The 15,174-nt window shown below is 40.1% G+C and overlaps 2 protein-coding genes across 2 annotated transcripts in view; one reads left to right on the top strand and one right to left on the bottom strand.

Moving 5' to 3' along the window:
- The window catches only part of LOC118420147, a 51,071-nt gene that overhangs the window by 22,886 nt on the left and 13,011 nt on the right, over window positions 1-15,174 (bottom strand). The window lies entirely within an intron of this gene.
- Window positions 7,387-8,031, top strand: LOC118420146. Its single transcript, XM_035826854.1, has one exon. It carries the CDS (start codon window positions 7,387-7,389, stop codon window positions 8,029-8,031), a length of 645 nt encoding a protein of 214 aa, XP_035682747.1.

The following is a 15,174-nucleotide window of genomic DNA, read 5'->3' as shown; positions in this document are numbered from 1 at the left end:
TGTACATTGGATAAAACAAATACTGTGCGGGAGGAAGGGAGGAAGCCTAACGGCTTATGCGAGCCCTCCTCCTATAACATATGCAATTCTAATGAAATAGTTGAGGTGATAAACAATTGATAACAAAACAAGGAAATGTATCAACTAAATTAACACAAAAAAAGCCATCAAATAGAGAAGCTAAATAACAATTAAATTATTAAAAGCAGGGAAATATATCAACTAAATAACAACTTAAGCTATCAAATGGAGAAGTTAAGGAAAAAGTATGGCAACAATTTAAATATTGAAACTATCGTAACACAAATGAAGCTATATAATATAATAGAGAAGCTAAAGTTAACGAATTAAGAAAAAACAAGGATATATCGTAGCTAAAGTGACACAAATAAAGCTTTTATCAAATGACTAAAACAAGGAAATGTAGCAGCTAAATACCAAATGATTAAAACAACAATTAAATTATTAAAAGCAGGGAAATATATCAACTAAATAGCAACTTAAGCTATCAAATGGAGAAGTTAAGATAAGATGTCAAATGTCAGTGGGAAAGGAAAGTAGGTGATTTTTAGATTGCGTTTAAAACTAAGTATTGATGTTAAACATTTTAGATGGAGGGGGAGATTATTCCAATTAATTATACATTTGTGTTTTACACTCATTTGGGCTACTGACGTTCTAACTAGGGGAATATGGAAATGAGCACTTTGTCGAGTTTGGTAATTATGAAAATGAGAATTAAGATTTAGTAGACCATTAAATGTTTCTGGAAGAGAACAGTTTAGGAATTTAAACGTAAATAGCATCAGATGAAGTCTGTTGATATCAAAAATATTCAAAATCTTAAGTTTTGTAAACAAAGGTGCAGAATGTGCATGAAAACTGGCGCCCGTGGCTGAACGAACAAATCTTTTTTGGAGCAATATCAGGGGCTGTAGTGTGGTTTTGTAGGCGCATCCCCAGACTATATTCCCGTTGGTTAGATACGGGTATATTAAACTATTATATAAGGTAATAATGGTTTTTTGAGTAAGAATATGTTTAAGTTTTCCAATGATACCGATAGTTTTTGAAATCTTTTTACCTAACATAGTTATATGCGATTTCCAGGTCAGTCGATCATCAATGATTATACCTAAGAATTTGGCTTGACTCTCTTGAGACAGGGGCACACTTTTTAAAAAGATTTTGGCACTTTTGTTATAGGTTTTATTTCTATTACAGAAAATTAGATAATATGTCTTCTTAACATTTACTGATAATTTATTTGCCTCAAACCACGACATAAACTTCTTCATTTCTTCGTTAGCAAGTTTTACTAGCGTATCAAAATTCGAGTTTGAAAGAAAAAGATTTGAATCATCTGCAAATAGGATAAAGAATATAATTGAGGATGCTTTTTCGAGATCATTTATATAAATCAGAAAAAGTAGTGGTCCTAATATCGAATCCTGTGGGACACCACATTCTATTATTTTGGGTTGTGATTTATTATCGTTAAGAGCTACGTATTGTTGTCTATTGGATAGATAAGACGAGAACCATTTTATTGCGGAGTCACATATACCGTATCGTTTTAGTTTATTGAGTAGAATGGAATGATTAACCGTATCAAATGCTTTTGATAGATCGAGAAAGATTCCTATTGTGTATTCTGAATTATCTATGGCGGTAGAAATTTTTTCCATTAAGTGTATGAGTGCCAGAGAGGTAGAATAGCCCTTTCGGAAACCATATTGATGTTTATATAGGATGTTATTTTGATTTAAATGTTTCAAAAGACGACTATATACTAGCTTTTGCAAGACTTTAGATATGCAGGGAAGGACAGATATTGGTCGATAGTTGTTAACATTTAGTGGGTCACTGCTTTTAAAAATAGGCGTCACTTTTGCGACTTTTAGTGGGTGGGGAACAATTCCATTTTGCAAGCATAGAGAAAGAATATGTGTTAGAGGGGCAATAACATAGGGTAGTGACAACTTTAGTACTTTAGGGCTAATTTCGTCATGACCAGCAGCTGAGTCTTTTAAGTTTTTTACAATATCTGTAATTTCAGCATCAGTTGGTTGCACAAAAGTTGATAGGTTAGAATTTACTTGTAAAGTGATGTAGCTAAGAGGATCTTGTGTTCCTTTTGGGATTTTACTTTCAAGTGAAGGTCCAATATTAGTGAAAAAATCATTGAATTCATTACATGTTTCATCTTTATTTTCGGTATTTTTGGTACCAATTTGTATTTTGTTTGGACCAGCTGACATGGATTAATACATAGGAAGATTTTCAGTGATTGTGTTTAACTCTCTCCTTGCTTCTTAATCATTTATAACATACGAAGCTATTCTTAAGAAGATGCATGCCATTGATAGTTGGTCTGCGTGTGTCTCCAACCAAGTCTCGGCCATGACTTTTGGACAGTTCTGGTATGCTGGAGACACGGGCTGGCGCGCCTTTTTTGACAAACATTTGTTCTACCATCACAAACCTGCCATGTCTTGCGAAGAATACAGCAATAGGCAGCAGTATAACTCAACAACTATTAATTCTACAAGATCAAGCGTTTGTAGAAAGCAGCGCTAGTAGGGAAACTATCTTACCTGGGTGCTAGATACAGTTGGTACGGTTGGCTAGATGCATATCGTATATATATGTCAAAAAATCTTTCGGACAATCTCGACCTGAAGTCACTGTCACGTTAGATACGGTCGAACAATCATCAGGACAATCTTTCGGCAATCGCGGTCTCGTTCAACAGTTTAGAAGCAGCGCTAGTGGAAAACTTACCTGGGTGCTAAATACAGTCGATACGGTTCTCTAGATGTTGGACAATCTATCGGACAATCTGAAGTCACCCGAAGTAGATCTTATCAGTGCCGGAAGAAACTGGATATGGAGGAATTGGACTAGTTGAACACCCGGTCTACAGTACGGTACGTGTTTTTTGTCCGAGTATTCTAAAATCAACTGCGCAACAGAGTCCACGATGCCCGTATTATGTAGATTGATCAAGGGGACTCTACTACGCTGTTATTGGTGCAAAATGATGTCACCCACAACAAAGAATATCGACATCCACAACAAACGCACGCACCGACCGCATGTAGAAACGTGGCAGAAATTTAACTGCCCGAAGTAAATGGCGGCACAACAATCATAAACAATATTTCCGATTTTGATCGTTGATTCTTGTGGAACTGTAAGTTTGGTTTCTTAATTCATCGTTACAGTTTTTTGGTATAATTGTAAATGAAAGGTAGACAAAGGCCTCTGTGCTTACCGATGATCAATTATAGCACCATAAAACTGCTGCAATATCTGGCAAACTTTAACCTTTCTTCAATGTAAACAGGACATTTTTTTTTTGTACCAAGGACACTATATTCTTCTATTAGCCATGCTTTGATGCATCTAATGAATATACAGATATTATGGGGGCACACACCAGTTTATTTGGGGGTTCAAATGGAGGCGGCACACCCTCAAGTCTAGCGACCATCTCTTCCAGGGAATTATCCTGAAGGAAAATAACTGTATATGGGGTGAGAGGATATACCTTCAGCTTCAAGACCAACTGAGTTTCGATCCTTCAACTTCTCTAATTTTGAAAAATTATAGGGAAAAAACATTATTTTCATGTCAAAAATGATGCACAAAATCGGGCATTTTCGCATTGGATAAAACAGATGAAGAAGATTTTTCCGGCAAGCACGACTGATACTGCCAGAAAGAGGAAAATCTAAAGACTAATCCAGCCAATTATAAAGAAAATTCTAGTACTACAGTTTTTTTAATCATCCACGGCGCGCGGCATTGCAACTTTGCTTGACACAGCGCTTCAGAGGTAAATCTAGGTCACCGGCCTCTTTACATTCAGGCGTAGGGATATCGCGGAAGCAACGCGCGGACCAAAACACAATTTGCACCAAAAACACACCATTTCCTACGCTTTTCAGCCATGTAACCGTTTAATGTCATTTCGCAGGAAATAATGAGAAATGTCAACTCAAACATGGGCCCTCGGAAGCCTTTCGTCACTTTTTGGTCGCGGACTACCACGGACCCCGGTCGCGGAAGAACTGGGGTGTGCACCGTTATCTTAATGATTGGATTGAAAATTCTAGTTGCTACTTAATCATTTATCACAAACAAAGTCATTCGTAAGAAGATGCATGACTTTGAAAGTTGGTCGTCTCGGTCAGGCTTATTTTACGGTTCTGTGCGCAGAGGGTGCGGGTGCGTCTTTGCGACAAACGTGGATGAAATTAAAATGTAACACAGAGGCACAAACAATCATTATGTTTACTTTCACAAAAGGCAAACATGATAATTTTTTTTAGTTCCCTCTTCTTCTCTCAGCAAATAAAAAACATGCATAACCCCACATTTGGACCTTGAAATAACTTGAAACTTGACACTGAAAGTTGGTCTGCACGCGTGTGTACCCCCGTCCCACGTACGGGGTTTTGGACGGTTCTGTACGCAGGTCACGCGGACGGGCGCGTCTTCGGTTCAAAGATTCGTGTACACGGTCATACGTTACTTTGCAAAAAGCAGCGCCAGTGGAAAACTACTAGTATCTTACCTGATTACTAAATACAGCCGGACAATCTTTTGGACAATCTCGACCTGAAGTCACCACAATCACTTGTACCAGTGCCGGAAGAAGTTTGATGTGGAGGACCAAGACAAGTTGAAGACCTGGTCTACAGTTCGGTACGTGTTGTTTGTCCGAGTATTCTGAAATATACTGCGCAACAGAGTCCACTATGCCCGTATCACGTAGATTGATCAAGGGGACTTTTCTACGCTGTGATTCGTGCAAAATGATGTCACCCCAGCAAGGAATGTTGACATCCAAAGGAAACGCACGCACCGACCGCATGCAGAAACGTGGCAAATATGTAACTGATAGAAATTAAAGGCGGCACAGCAATCATAAACAATATGTCAGCTTTTATTCGTCAATTTTAGTTGAATTGTGAGTTTCGCAACAGTCCATGATGCCCGTCTTATGTGGGATTATATTGCAAACGCGCGCACCCAGCCACATACAGAGTAGTGGCAGAAATGTATCCGACAGAAGTAAAAAGTCAACAGCACAAATATCATGGACAATATTTCCGCTATTAATCGTCTTTTTTAATTGCATTACTAGTTTTACTTGAATTGATAGTGAAAATTTTGTCAACACGTGGACACATTTTCGAGTATAGTTATGAATGTAATGTAAACTTTTGTGCATTCTGAAATAAAGATAGAAATAAACTATACTTAGGGTAATGGGCATTCAAGTTTAATAAAGGGCATCAATGATACATTCATTGGCTTTACTTTTTACCGTTGATAAAAAAAAGCAGGATATAACTGCTGCAATATTGTGGCCAACCTCAACCTTTGGTCACTGTAAATAGGATATCGTTTTCATTTTTTCCTAATAAGGACATTTCATTCTACCTATTACTGGGGGTAGGAATATACAGAAAGACGTTTAGTGATTGTGTTCAACCATCTCCTTGCTTATTAATCATTCATCACAAACTAAGCCGTTCGTACGAAGATGCATGACTTTGAAAGTTGGTCTGCGTGTGTCTCGGACAGGGCTTTGGACAGTTCTGTATGCAGGGAACACGGGCTGGCGCGTCTTTAGGACAAACATTTGTTCTAACATCATAAACGTTAACCTGTCATGTCTCGCGGAAGATATAGCAATAAGCAGCAGTAGAATTCAACAACTATTGTTTTGCAAGGGCAAACGTTTGTAGAAAGCAGCGCTAGTGGAAAGCTATCTTACCGGGTTGCTTGATACAGTCGGTAAGGTTCGCTAGATGTCGGACACTCTTTAAGACAATATTGACCTGAAGTCACCGACAGTCAATCTTAACAGTGCCGAGAGAAACTGGATGTGGAGGACCAGGACCAGTTGAGGACCCGGTCTACAGTTCGGTACGTGTTGTTTGTCCGAGTATTCTAAAATATACTGCGCAACAGAGTCCACGATGCCCGTATGATGTAGATTGATCGAGGGGACTTTACTACGCTGTTATTGGTGCAAAATGATGTCACCCACAACAAAGAATATTGACATCCACAACAAACGCACGCACCGACCGCATGTAGAAACGTGGCAAAAATGTAACTGGCGGGGGTAAATGGCGGCACAACAGTCATAAACAATCTTTTCGATTTTAATCGTCGATTGTTCTGGAACTGTAAGTTTGGTTTCTTAATTCATTGTTAGAGTTTGTTTGGTATAATTGTAAATAAATTGTAGTCAAATTAAAGGCCTCTGTGCTTACCTATGATCAATTATAGCACCATAAAACTGCTGCAATATCTGGCAAACTTTAACCTTTCATAAATGTAAACAGGACATGTTTTTGTACCAAGGACACTACATTCTTTATTAACCCTGTTTTGATGCATCTAATGAATATACAGATATTATCTGATTGATTGGATAGAAAATTCTAGTTACTACTTAATCATTTATCACAAACGAAGCCATTCGTAAGAATATGTATGACTTTGAAAGTTGGTCGTCTCGGTCAGGCTTATTTTACGGTTCTGTGCGCAGAGGGTGCGGTTGCGTCTTTGCGACAAACGTGGATGAAATTAAAATGTAACACAGAGGCACAAACAATCATTATGTTTACTTTCACAGAAGGCAAACATTATAATTTTTCTTAATTTTCCTCTTCTCTCAGCAAATCAAAAACATGCATAACCTCACATTTAGACCTTGAAATAACTTGAAACTTGAATTGACCCTGAAAGTTGGTCTGCACGCGTGTGTACCCCCGTCCCAGGTACGGGGTTTTGGACGGTTCTGTTCGCAGGTTGCGCGGACGGGTGCGTCTTCGGTTCAAACATTCGTGTACACGGTCAAAAGTTACTTTGCAGAAAGCAGCGCCAGTGGAAAACTATCTTACCTGATTGCTAAATACAGCCTGACAATCTTTTGGGCAATCTCGACCTGAAGTCACCACAATCACTTGTACCAGTGCCGGAAAAAGTTTGATGTGGAGGACCAAGACAAGTTGAAGACCAGGTCTACAGTTCGGTACGTGTTGTTTGTCCGAGTATTCTGAAGTATACTGCGCAACAGGGTCCACTATGCCCGTATTATGTAGCTTGATCAAGGGGACTTCACTACGCTGTGATTGGTGCAAAATGATGTCATTCTCAACAAAGAATATTGACATCCAAAGCAAACGCACGCACCGGCCGCATGTAGAAACGTGGCATAAATGTAACTGATAGAAATAAAAGGTGGCACAGCAATCATAAACAATCTTTTAGCTTTTATTCGTCAATTTTAGTTAAATTGTTAGTTTCGCAACAGTCCATGATGAACGTCTTATGTGGGAATCGTGGCATCAACAGCAAATGCACGCACCCAGCCGCATGCAGACACTTATCAGAAAAACTTATCTGTTTGTCCTGGCCATGAACAGTCTTGACAAAGGCATCCCGATCAGTGTAGCCCCAGTTAAGTACGCTGATGACCTGACAAACACAGAACTTCTCATGGGATCGCTACCAGGCCAAATGCAACTTGCCATCAATGAAGTTGACTCTTGGGCGAAGTCCTACAGTATGGCAGCTAATGTGAAAAAGACCAAAGACATGGTGGTCAGCTGTCGTAAGGAGGCAGTGAACCCCCCTCCACTTACTTTGAACGGGGAGAACGTAGAGCGTGTGCGGAGGTTCAAACTCCTTGGAGTGATAGTCAGCGATGACTTGTCCTGGGGCCCACACATTGAGTACATGTTGTCGAAAGTCAGCCCCAGGATTCACTACCTGCGACTGTCCAAACGAGCCGGGCTACCAGCAGACGTACTTCTCCAGATCTACAAGACATTCATCCGCCCAGTACTGGAGTACGGCTCACCGGTGTGGGGAGGTCTACCCCGCGGTCTGGCTGAAGAGCTGGAGAAAGTCCAGAGTCCTGTTGCAGGATCATCGGTATACCCTACGAACAGCTACCTACCTTGGAGTCCCGGAGACGGGATGCGACTGTACGTGAACTGAGAAGGGTGGTGGCCGACGCCACTCACCCTTGTCAGGAGTTCCTGCAGCCGGCTACAGAGTGTCAGTACCAGCTACGACGGGCTTCCCGTTTTAAGCTGCCACTGAGCCGGTCCAACAGACATTCGCAATCGTTTATCCCCAGGGCCCTTGCTCTGTTGAATGACAATTAACGCACTATCACATCCGTATGACGTGTACCGAACTCATTGTTACAAATATTGTATAGTAAACGTTTGTAATTTGTGATTTTAAGCAAAATTATAAGTCAATGTAAAGTATGCCTTTAAAATTGTAATAACTTTTTAAACAATGTTTAATAACGAAGCTTGTAAACACCAACACAATTCAGGCTAAATTGCCTGCAAAGTGGTGATTTTAATAAAGTTCAAAGTTCAAATATATCCGAAAAAAGTAAAAGAAGCAGCACAATTTTCCTGGCCAATATTTCCACTATCATTCGTCTTTTTTAAGAGGATTACTAGTTTTGCTTGAATTGATAGTGAAAAAATGTTGTCAACATGTTGACACATTTTCGAGTATAATTGTGAATTCAATGTAAACTTTTGTGTATTCTTATATAAAGAATGAAAAGCTATACTTAGCAAAACGGGTTTTTAATAAAGGGCATCAATCGCAGATTCATAGGCTTCCCATTTACCGTTGATGAAACATAGCAGGACATAATTGTTGAAATATTGTGGCCAACCTCAGCCTCTGGTCACTGTGAATAGGCAATTGTTTTTGTTTTTTTTCCTAACAAGGACATTTCACTCTACCAATTACCGATGTTTTGATGCATGGAATGAATGTACAGAGAAAGGTTTAGTGATCATGTTCAACCTTCTCCTCGCTACCTAATTATCTATTACAATCGAAGACGAAGTTGTTTGTGATGTATGACGAAGATGAATGACTTTGAAAGTTGGTCTGCGTGCGTCTTGAACCATATCTTGGCCAGGGGTTTTGGACAGTTCTGTATGCAGGGTACACGGGCTGGCGCGTCCTCGGTGCAAACATGGCACTGTCATGTCTCGCGAAGGATACGGCAAGAAGCAGCAGTTGGGATCAACATGTACAAACATTCGTGCACACGGACAAACGTTACTCTTCAGAAAGCAGGGCGAGTGAAAAACTATCTTAACTGGATGCTAAATACAGTCGGTACGGATCGCTAGATGCGTATGTCAAAAAATATTTCGGACATAACCCTACATTTAGTCCTTGAAATAACTTGAAACATGACTTTGAAAGTTGATATGCACACGTGTGTACCCAGGGGTCCGGGGTTTTGGACGCTTTTGGACGGTTGCGCGGACGGGCGCGTCTTCGGTACAAACATCCGTGTACAAGGTCAAACATTACTTTGCAGAAAGCAGCGCCAGTGGAAAACTATCTTCAAGTTACCTGATTACTGAATACAGCCTGACAATCTTCTGGACAATCTAGACCTGAAGTCACCACAATCCCTTGTACCAGTGTCGGGAGAAGTTTGATGTAGAGTACCAGGACATTCAAGTTGAAGACCAGGTCTACAGTTCGGTACGTGTTGTTTGTCCGAGTATTCTAAATATACTGCGCAACAGAGTCCACTATGCCAGTATTATGTAGATTGATCGAGGGGACTTTACTACGCTGTTATTGGTGCAAAATGATGTCACCCACAACAAGGAATGTTGACATCCACATCAAACGCACGCACCGGCCGCATGTAGAAACGTGGCAAATATGTAACTGATAGAAATTAAAGGCGGCACAACAATCATAAACAATATGTCAGCTTTTATTCGTCAATTTTAGTTGAATTGTGAGTTTCGCAACAGTCCATGATGCCCGTCTTATGTGCGATTATACTGCAAACGCGCGCACCCAGCCACATACAGAGTAGTGGCAGAAATGTACCCGACGAAAGTAAAAAAAAAAGCAGCACAAGTATCTTGGACAATATTTCCGCTATTATTCGTCTTTTTTAATTGCATCACTAGTTTTATTTGACTTGATAGTGAAAATTTTGTCAACACGTGGACACATTTTCAAGTATAGTTATGAATGTAATGTTAACTTTTGTGCATTCTCAAATAAAGATAGAAATAAATTATACTTAGGTCTCGGACAGGGCTTTGGACAGTTCTGTATGCAGGGGTCACGGGCTGACGCGTCTTTAGGACAAACATTTGTTCTAACATCATAAACGTTAACCTGTCATGTCTCGCGGAAGATATAACAATAAGCAGCAGTAGAATTCCACAACTGTTGTTCTACAAGGTCAAACGTTTGTAGAAAGCAGCGCTAGTGGAAAGCTATCTTACCTGGGTGCTAGATACAGTCGGTACGGTTCGCTAGATGTCGGACACTCTTTCGGACACTATTGACCTGATGTCATCGACAGTCAATCTTGATTAACAGTGCCGAGAGAAACTGGATGTGGAGGACCAGGACCAGTTGAAGACCCGGTCTACAGTTCGGTACGTGTTGTTTGTCCGAGTATTCTAAAATAGACTGCGCAACAGAGTCCACGATGCCTGTATTATGTAGATTGATCGAGGGGACTTTATTTATTACGCTGTTATTGGTGCAAAATGATGTCATCCACAACAAAGACTGTTGACATACAAAACAAACGCACGCACCGGCCGCATGCAAAAAAGGGGGCAAATATGTACCTGGCAGAAATGAAAGGCTACACAACAATCATAAACAATCTTTTAGCTTTTATTCGTCAATATTAGTGGAATCGTGAGTTTCTTTGAATTCATAGTTACAATTTTTGTAAAAATTTGGAGACATCTTTCGGTGTGATTGTAAATGTGATGTAAAAAGATTGTAGGCCTTCATGTTTACCTAATGATAATAACACGGTAACACCGCTGCAATATTTTTGCCAACTTTGCCACTGCATACAGAGTAGCGGCAGAAATATAGCCGGCAAAAGGAAAAAAAGGCAGCACAAGAATCATGGACACCATTTACGCTATTCCACTTCTATTTCTAGAGGATTAGTAGTTTTGCTTGAATTGATAGTGACAAATTTTGTCAACATCTGGACACATTTTCGAGTATAATTGTGAATGTAAAGTAAACGTTTGTGTATTCTCAAATAAATATTGAAAAACTATACTTAGCATAACGGGCATCTAAGGTTATGAAAGACGTCGACCATCGATAGTAGATGAGTAAAGGCTTCTCTAGTTACCGGTAATTAAACAAAGCAGGATATATCTGCTGAAATATTGTGGCCAACCTCAACCTTTGGTCACTGTAAATAGGATATCGTTTATATTTTTGTATAAAAACAGGGACATTTTATTCCACCTATTAGCAATGTTTTGATGCATGGAATTAATACATAGGAAGACTTTCAGTGATTGTGTTCAACCCTCTTCTTGTTCCTTAATCATTTATTACATACGAAGCCGTTCTTAAGAAGATGCTTGCCATTAATAGTTGGTCTGCGTGTGTCTCCAACCAAGTCTCGGCCATGAATTTTGGACAGTTCTGTATACAGGGGACACGGGCAGGCGCGCCTTTTTTGACAAACATTTGTTCTACCATCACAAACCTGCCATGTCTTGCGAAGGATACAGCAATAGGCAGCAGTATAACTTAACAACTATTAATTCTACAAGGTCAAGTGTTTGTAGAAAGCAGCGCTAGTAGGGAAACTATCTTACCTGGGTGCTAGATACAGTCGGTACGGTTCGCTAGATGCATATCGTATAAATATGTCAAAAAATATTTCGGACAATCTCGACCTGAAGTCACTGTCACGTTCGGTACGGTCCAACAATCATCAGGACCACCTTTCGGACAATCTCGGTCTCGTTCAACAGTTTAGAAGCAGCGCTAGTGGAAAACTTACCTGGGTGCTAAATACAGTCGATACGGTTCGCTAGATGTTGGACAATCTATAGGACAATCTGAAGTCACCCAAAGTAGATCTTATCAGTGCCGGAAGAAACTGGATATGGAGGAATTGGACTAGTTGAACACCCGGTCTACAGTACGGTACGTGTTTTTCGTCCGAGTATTCTAAAATCAACTGCGCAATAGAGTCCACGATGCACGTATTATGTAGATTGATCGAGGGGACTCTACTGCGCTGTTATTGGTGCAAAATGATGTCACCCACAACAAAGAATATTGACATCCACAACAAAGGCACGCACCGACCGCATGTAGAAACGTGGCAGAAATGTAACTGGTGGAAGTAAATGGCGGAACAAAAATCATAAACAATCTTTTCGATTTTAATCGTCGATTCTTGTGGAAATGTAAGTTTGTTTTCTTAATTCATCGTTACAGTTTTTTTGGTATAATTGTAAATGAAAGGTAGACAAAGGCCTCTGTGCTTACCGATGATCAATTATAGCACCATAAAACTGCTTTTATGGTTGCAAACATGGCACTATCATGTCTCGCGAAGGATACGGCAAGAAGCAGCAGTTGGGATCAACATGTACAAACATTCGTGCACACGGCCAAACGTTACTCTTCAGAAAGCAGGGCGAGTGGAAAACTATCTTACCTGGATGCTAAATACAGTCGGTACGGTTCGCTAGAGGCGTATGTCAAAAATATTTCGGACATAACCCCACATTTAGTCCTTGAAATAACTTGAAACATGACTTTGAAAGTTGGTCTGCACACGTGTGTACCCCCCCCCCCCCCATCCCAGGTCCGGGGTTTTGGACGGTTTTGGACGGTTGCGCGGACGGGCGCGTCTTTGGTGGAAAGATTCGTGTACACGGTCATACGTTACTTTGCAGAAAGCAGCGCAAGTGGAAAACTATCTTACCTGATTGCTAAATACAGCCTGACAATCTTTTGGACGATCACTTGTACCAGTGCCGGAAGAAGCTTGATGTGGAGGACCAAGAAAAGTTGAAGACCTGGTCTACAGTTCGGTAGGTGTTGTTGTATTCTAAAATATACTGCGCAACAGAGTCCACTATGCCCGTTTCATAAAGATTGATCAAGAGGACTTTACTACGCTGTGATTGGTGCAAAATGATGTCACCCACAACAAAGAATATTTTTATGTTGACATCCACAGCAAACGCACGCACCGGCCGCATGCAGAAACGTAGCAGAAATATACCCGATAAAAGACAAAAAGTAATACAAGAATCATGGACAATATTTCCGCTATTATTTGTCTTTTTTCAAGAGGATTGCTAGTTTACTTTAGCTAATAGTGAAAAATGTTGCCAACATGTTGACACATTTTTAAGAATAATTGTGAATTCAATGTGAAGTTTTGTGTATTCTCCAGTAAAGATTGAAAAACAATACTTAGCACAAAGGGCATTCAAGGTTGATAAAGGCCATCAATAGTAGATGTAAAGGCTTCTCTATTTACCGTTGATGAAACATAGCAGGATATAACTGCTGAAATATTGTTGCCAACCTCAACCTTTGGTCACTGTAAATAGGATATCGTTTATATTTGTTTCTAACAGGGACATTTTATTCCACCTATTAGCGATGTTTTGATGCATGGAATGAATGTACAGAAAGACGTTTAGTGATTGTGTTCAACCTTCTCCTTGCTTCTTAATGATTTATCACATACGAAGCTGTTCTTAAGAAGATGCATGACTTTGAAAGTTGGTCTGCGTGTGTCTTCAAATATGTCTCGGCAATGAATTTTTGGACAGATCTGTATGCAGGAGACACGGGCTGACGCGCGTTTTTTGACAAACATTTGTTCTTTCATCACAAACCTGCCATGTCTTGCGAAGGATACAGCAATAGGTGGCAGTGTAACTCAACGACTATTAATTCTACAAGGTCAAGCGTTTGTAGAAAGCAGCGCTAGTAGGGAAACCATTCCACCTGGGTGCTAGATACAGTCGGTACGGTTCGCTAGATGAATATCGTATATATATGTCAAAAAATCTTTCGGACAATCTCGACCTGAAGTCACTGTCACGCTCTGTACAGTCGAAAAATCTTCAGTGCCACCTTTCGGACAATCTCGGTCTGTTTAACAGTGTAGAAAGCAGCGCTAGTGGAAAACTTACCTGGGTGGTAAATACAGTCGATACGGTTCGCTAGATGTTGGACAATCTATCAGACAATCTGAAGTCACCCAAAGTAGATCTTATCAGTGCCAGAAGAAACTGGATGTGGAGGACCAGTTGAAGACCTGGTCTACAGTTCGGTACGTCTTGTTTGTCCTAATATTCTAAAATATACTGCATAACAGAGTCCACGATGTACGTATTATGTAGATTGATCGAGGGAAACTTACTTCCCTGTGATTGGTGCAAAATGATGTCATCCACAACAAAGAATATTGACATCCACAGCAAACGCACGCATCGGCCGCATGCAGAAATGCTGCAAAAAATGCAACTGGCAGAAATAAATGGCGGCACAACAGTCATAAACAATCTTTTCGATTTTATTCGTCGATTCTTGTGGAACTGTAAGTTTTTTTTTAATTCATAGTTACAGTTTTTTGGTGAATGAAATGTAGACAATGGCCTCTGTGCTTACCTATGATCAATTATGGCACCATGAAACTGCTGCAATATTTTGGCAAACTTTAACCGTTAATATCAATGACACTATATTCTACTACTATAGCCATGATTTGATGCATGTAATATACACAGACATTCTCTAAGTGATTGGGTTCAAACCTCTACCTGCTACTAAACCATTTATCACGAACGAATCTGTTCGTAAGAAGATGCATGACTTTGAATGTTAGTCGGCGGGTGCCTGCAGCCTCGTCCGTGTCCCGGTAAGGGTTATTTTACGGTTCTGTGCGCAGAGGGTGCGGGCGCGTCTCTGGGCAAACGTGGTAGAAATAAAAATGTATCACAACGGCACAAACGGCTGACGTTTCGGTGTCTATGAGGCACCTTCTTCAGATGTTCTGACTGGAGTTTTGCTTCTTGCCGCAATATGTAGCCGATGTAGGTGGCGCTTTTGCGGCGAGAACATTATCTCAAACGTGTATTAAGTTTAACTTTGGTTGCGTACAAGAATTCTCCTATATCCTATATTCTACCAACCTGATAAAATTATTTTCGGAATTATTTTGTTAAACTTCCCATGAGGAAAACAGGATGTTTCCTCTTCTTCTCCAAGAGAAAAAAACACGTTTAGACCTTGAAATAAGTTGAAATTTAGCTG

This window comes from Branchiostoma floridae, chromosome 7, assembly GCF_000003815.2.
Source record: "Branchiostoma floridae strain S238N-H82 chromosome 7, Bfl_VNyyK, whole genome shotgun sequence".
NCBI lineage: Eukaryota > Metazoa > Chordata > Leptocardii > Amphioxiformes > Branchiostomatidae > Branchiostoma > Branchiostoma floridae.
The sequence above is the reverse complement of the archived record's forward strand: the minus strand, read 5'-3'. Positions and strand labels throughout refer to the sequence as shown.

Excerpts from the sequence above, each read along its gene's own strand:
- LOC118420146 (XM_035826854.1), top strand. The coding sequence starts at position 7,387 with ATGCACGCACCCAGCCGCATGCAGACACTTATCAGAAAAACTTATCTG.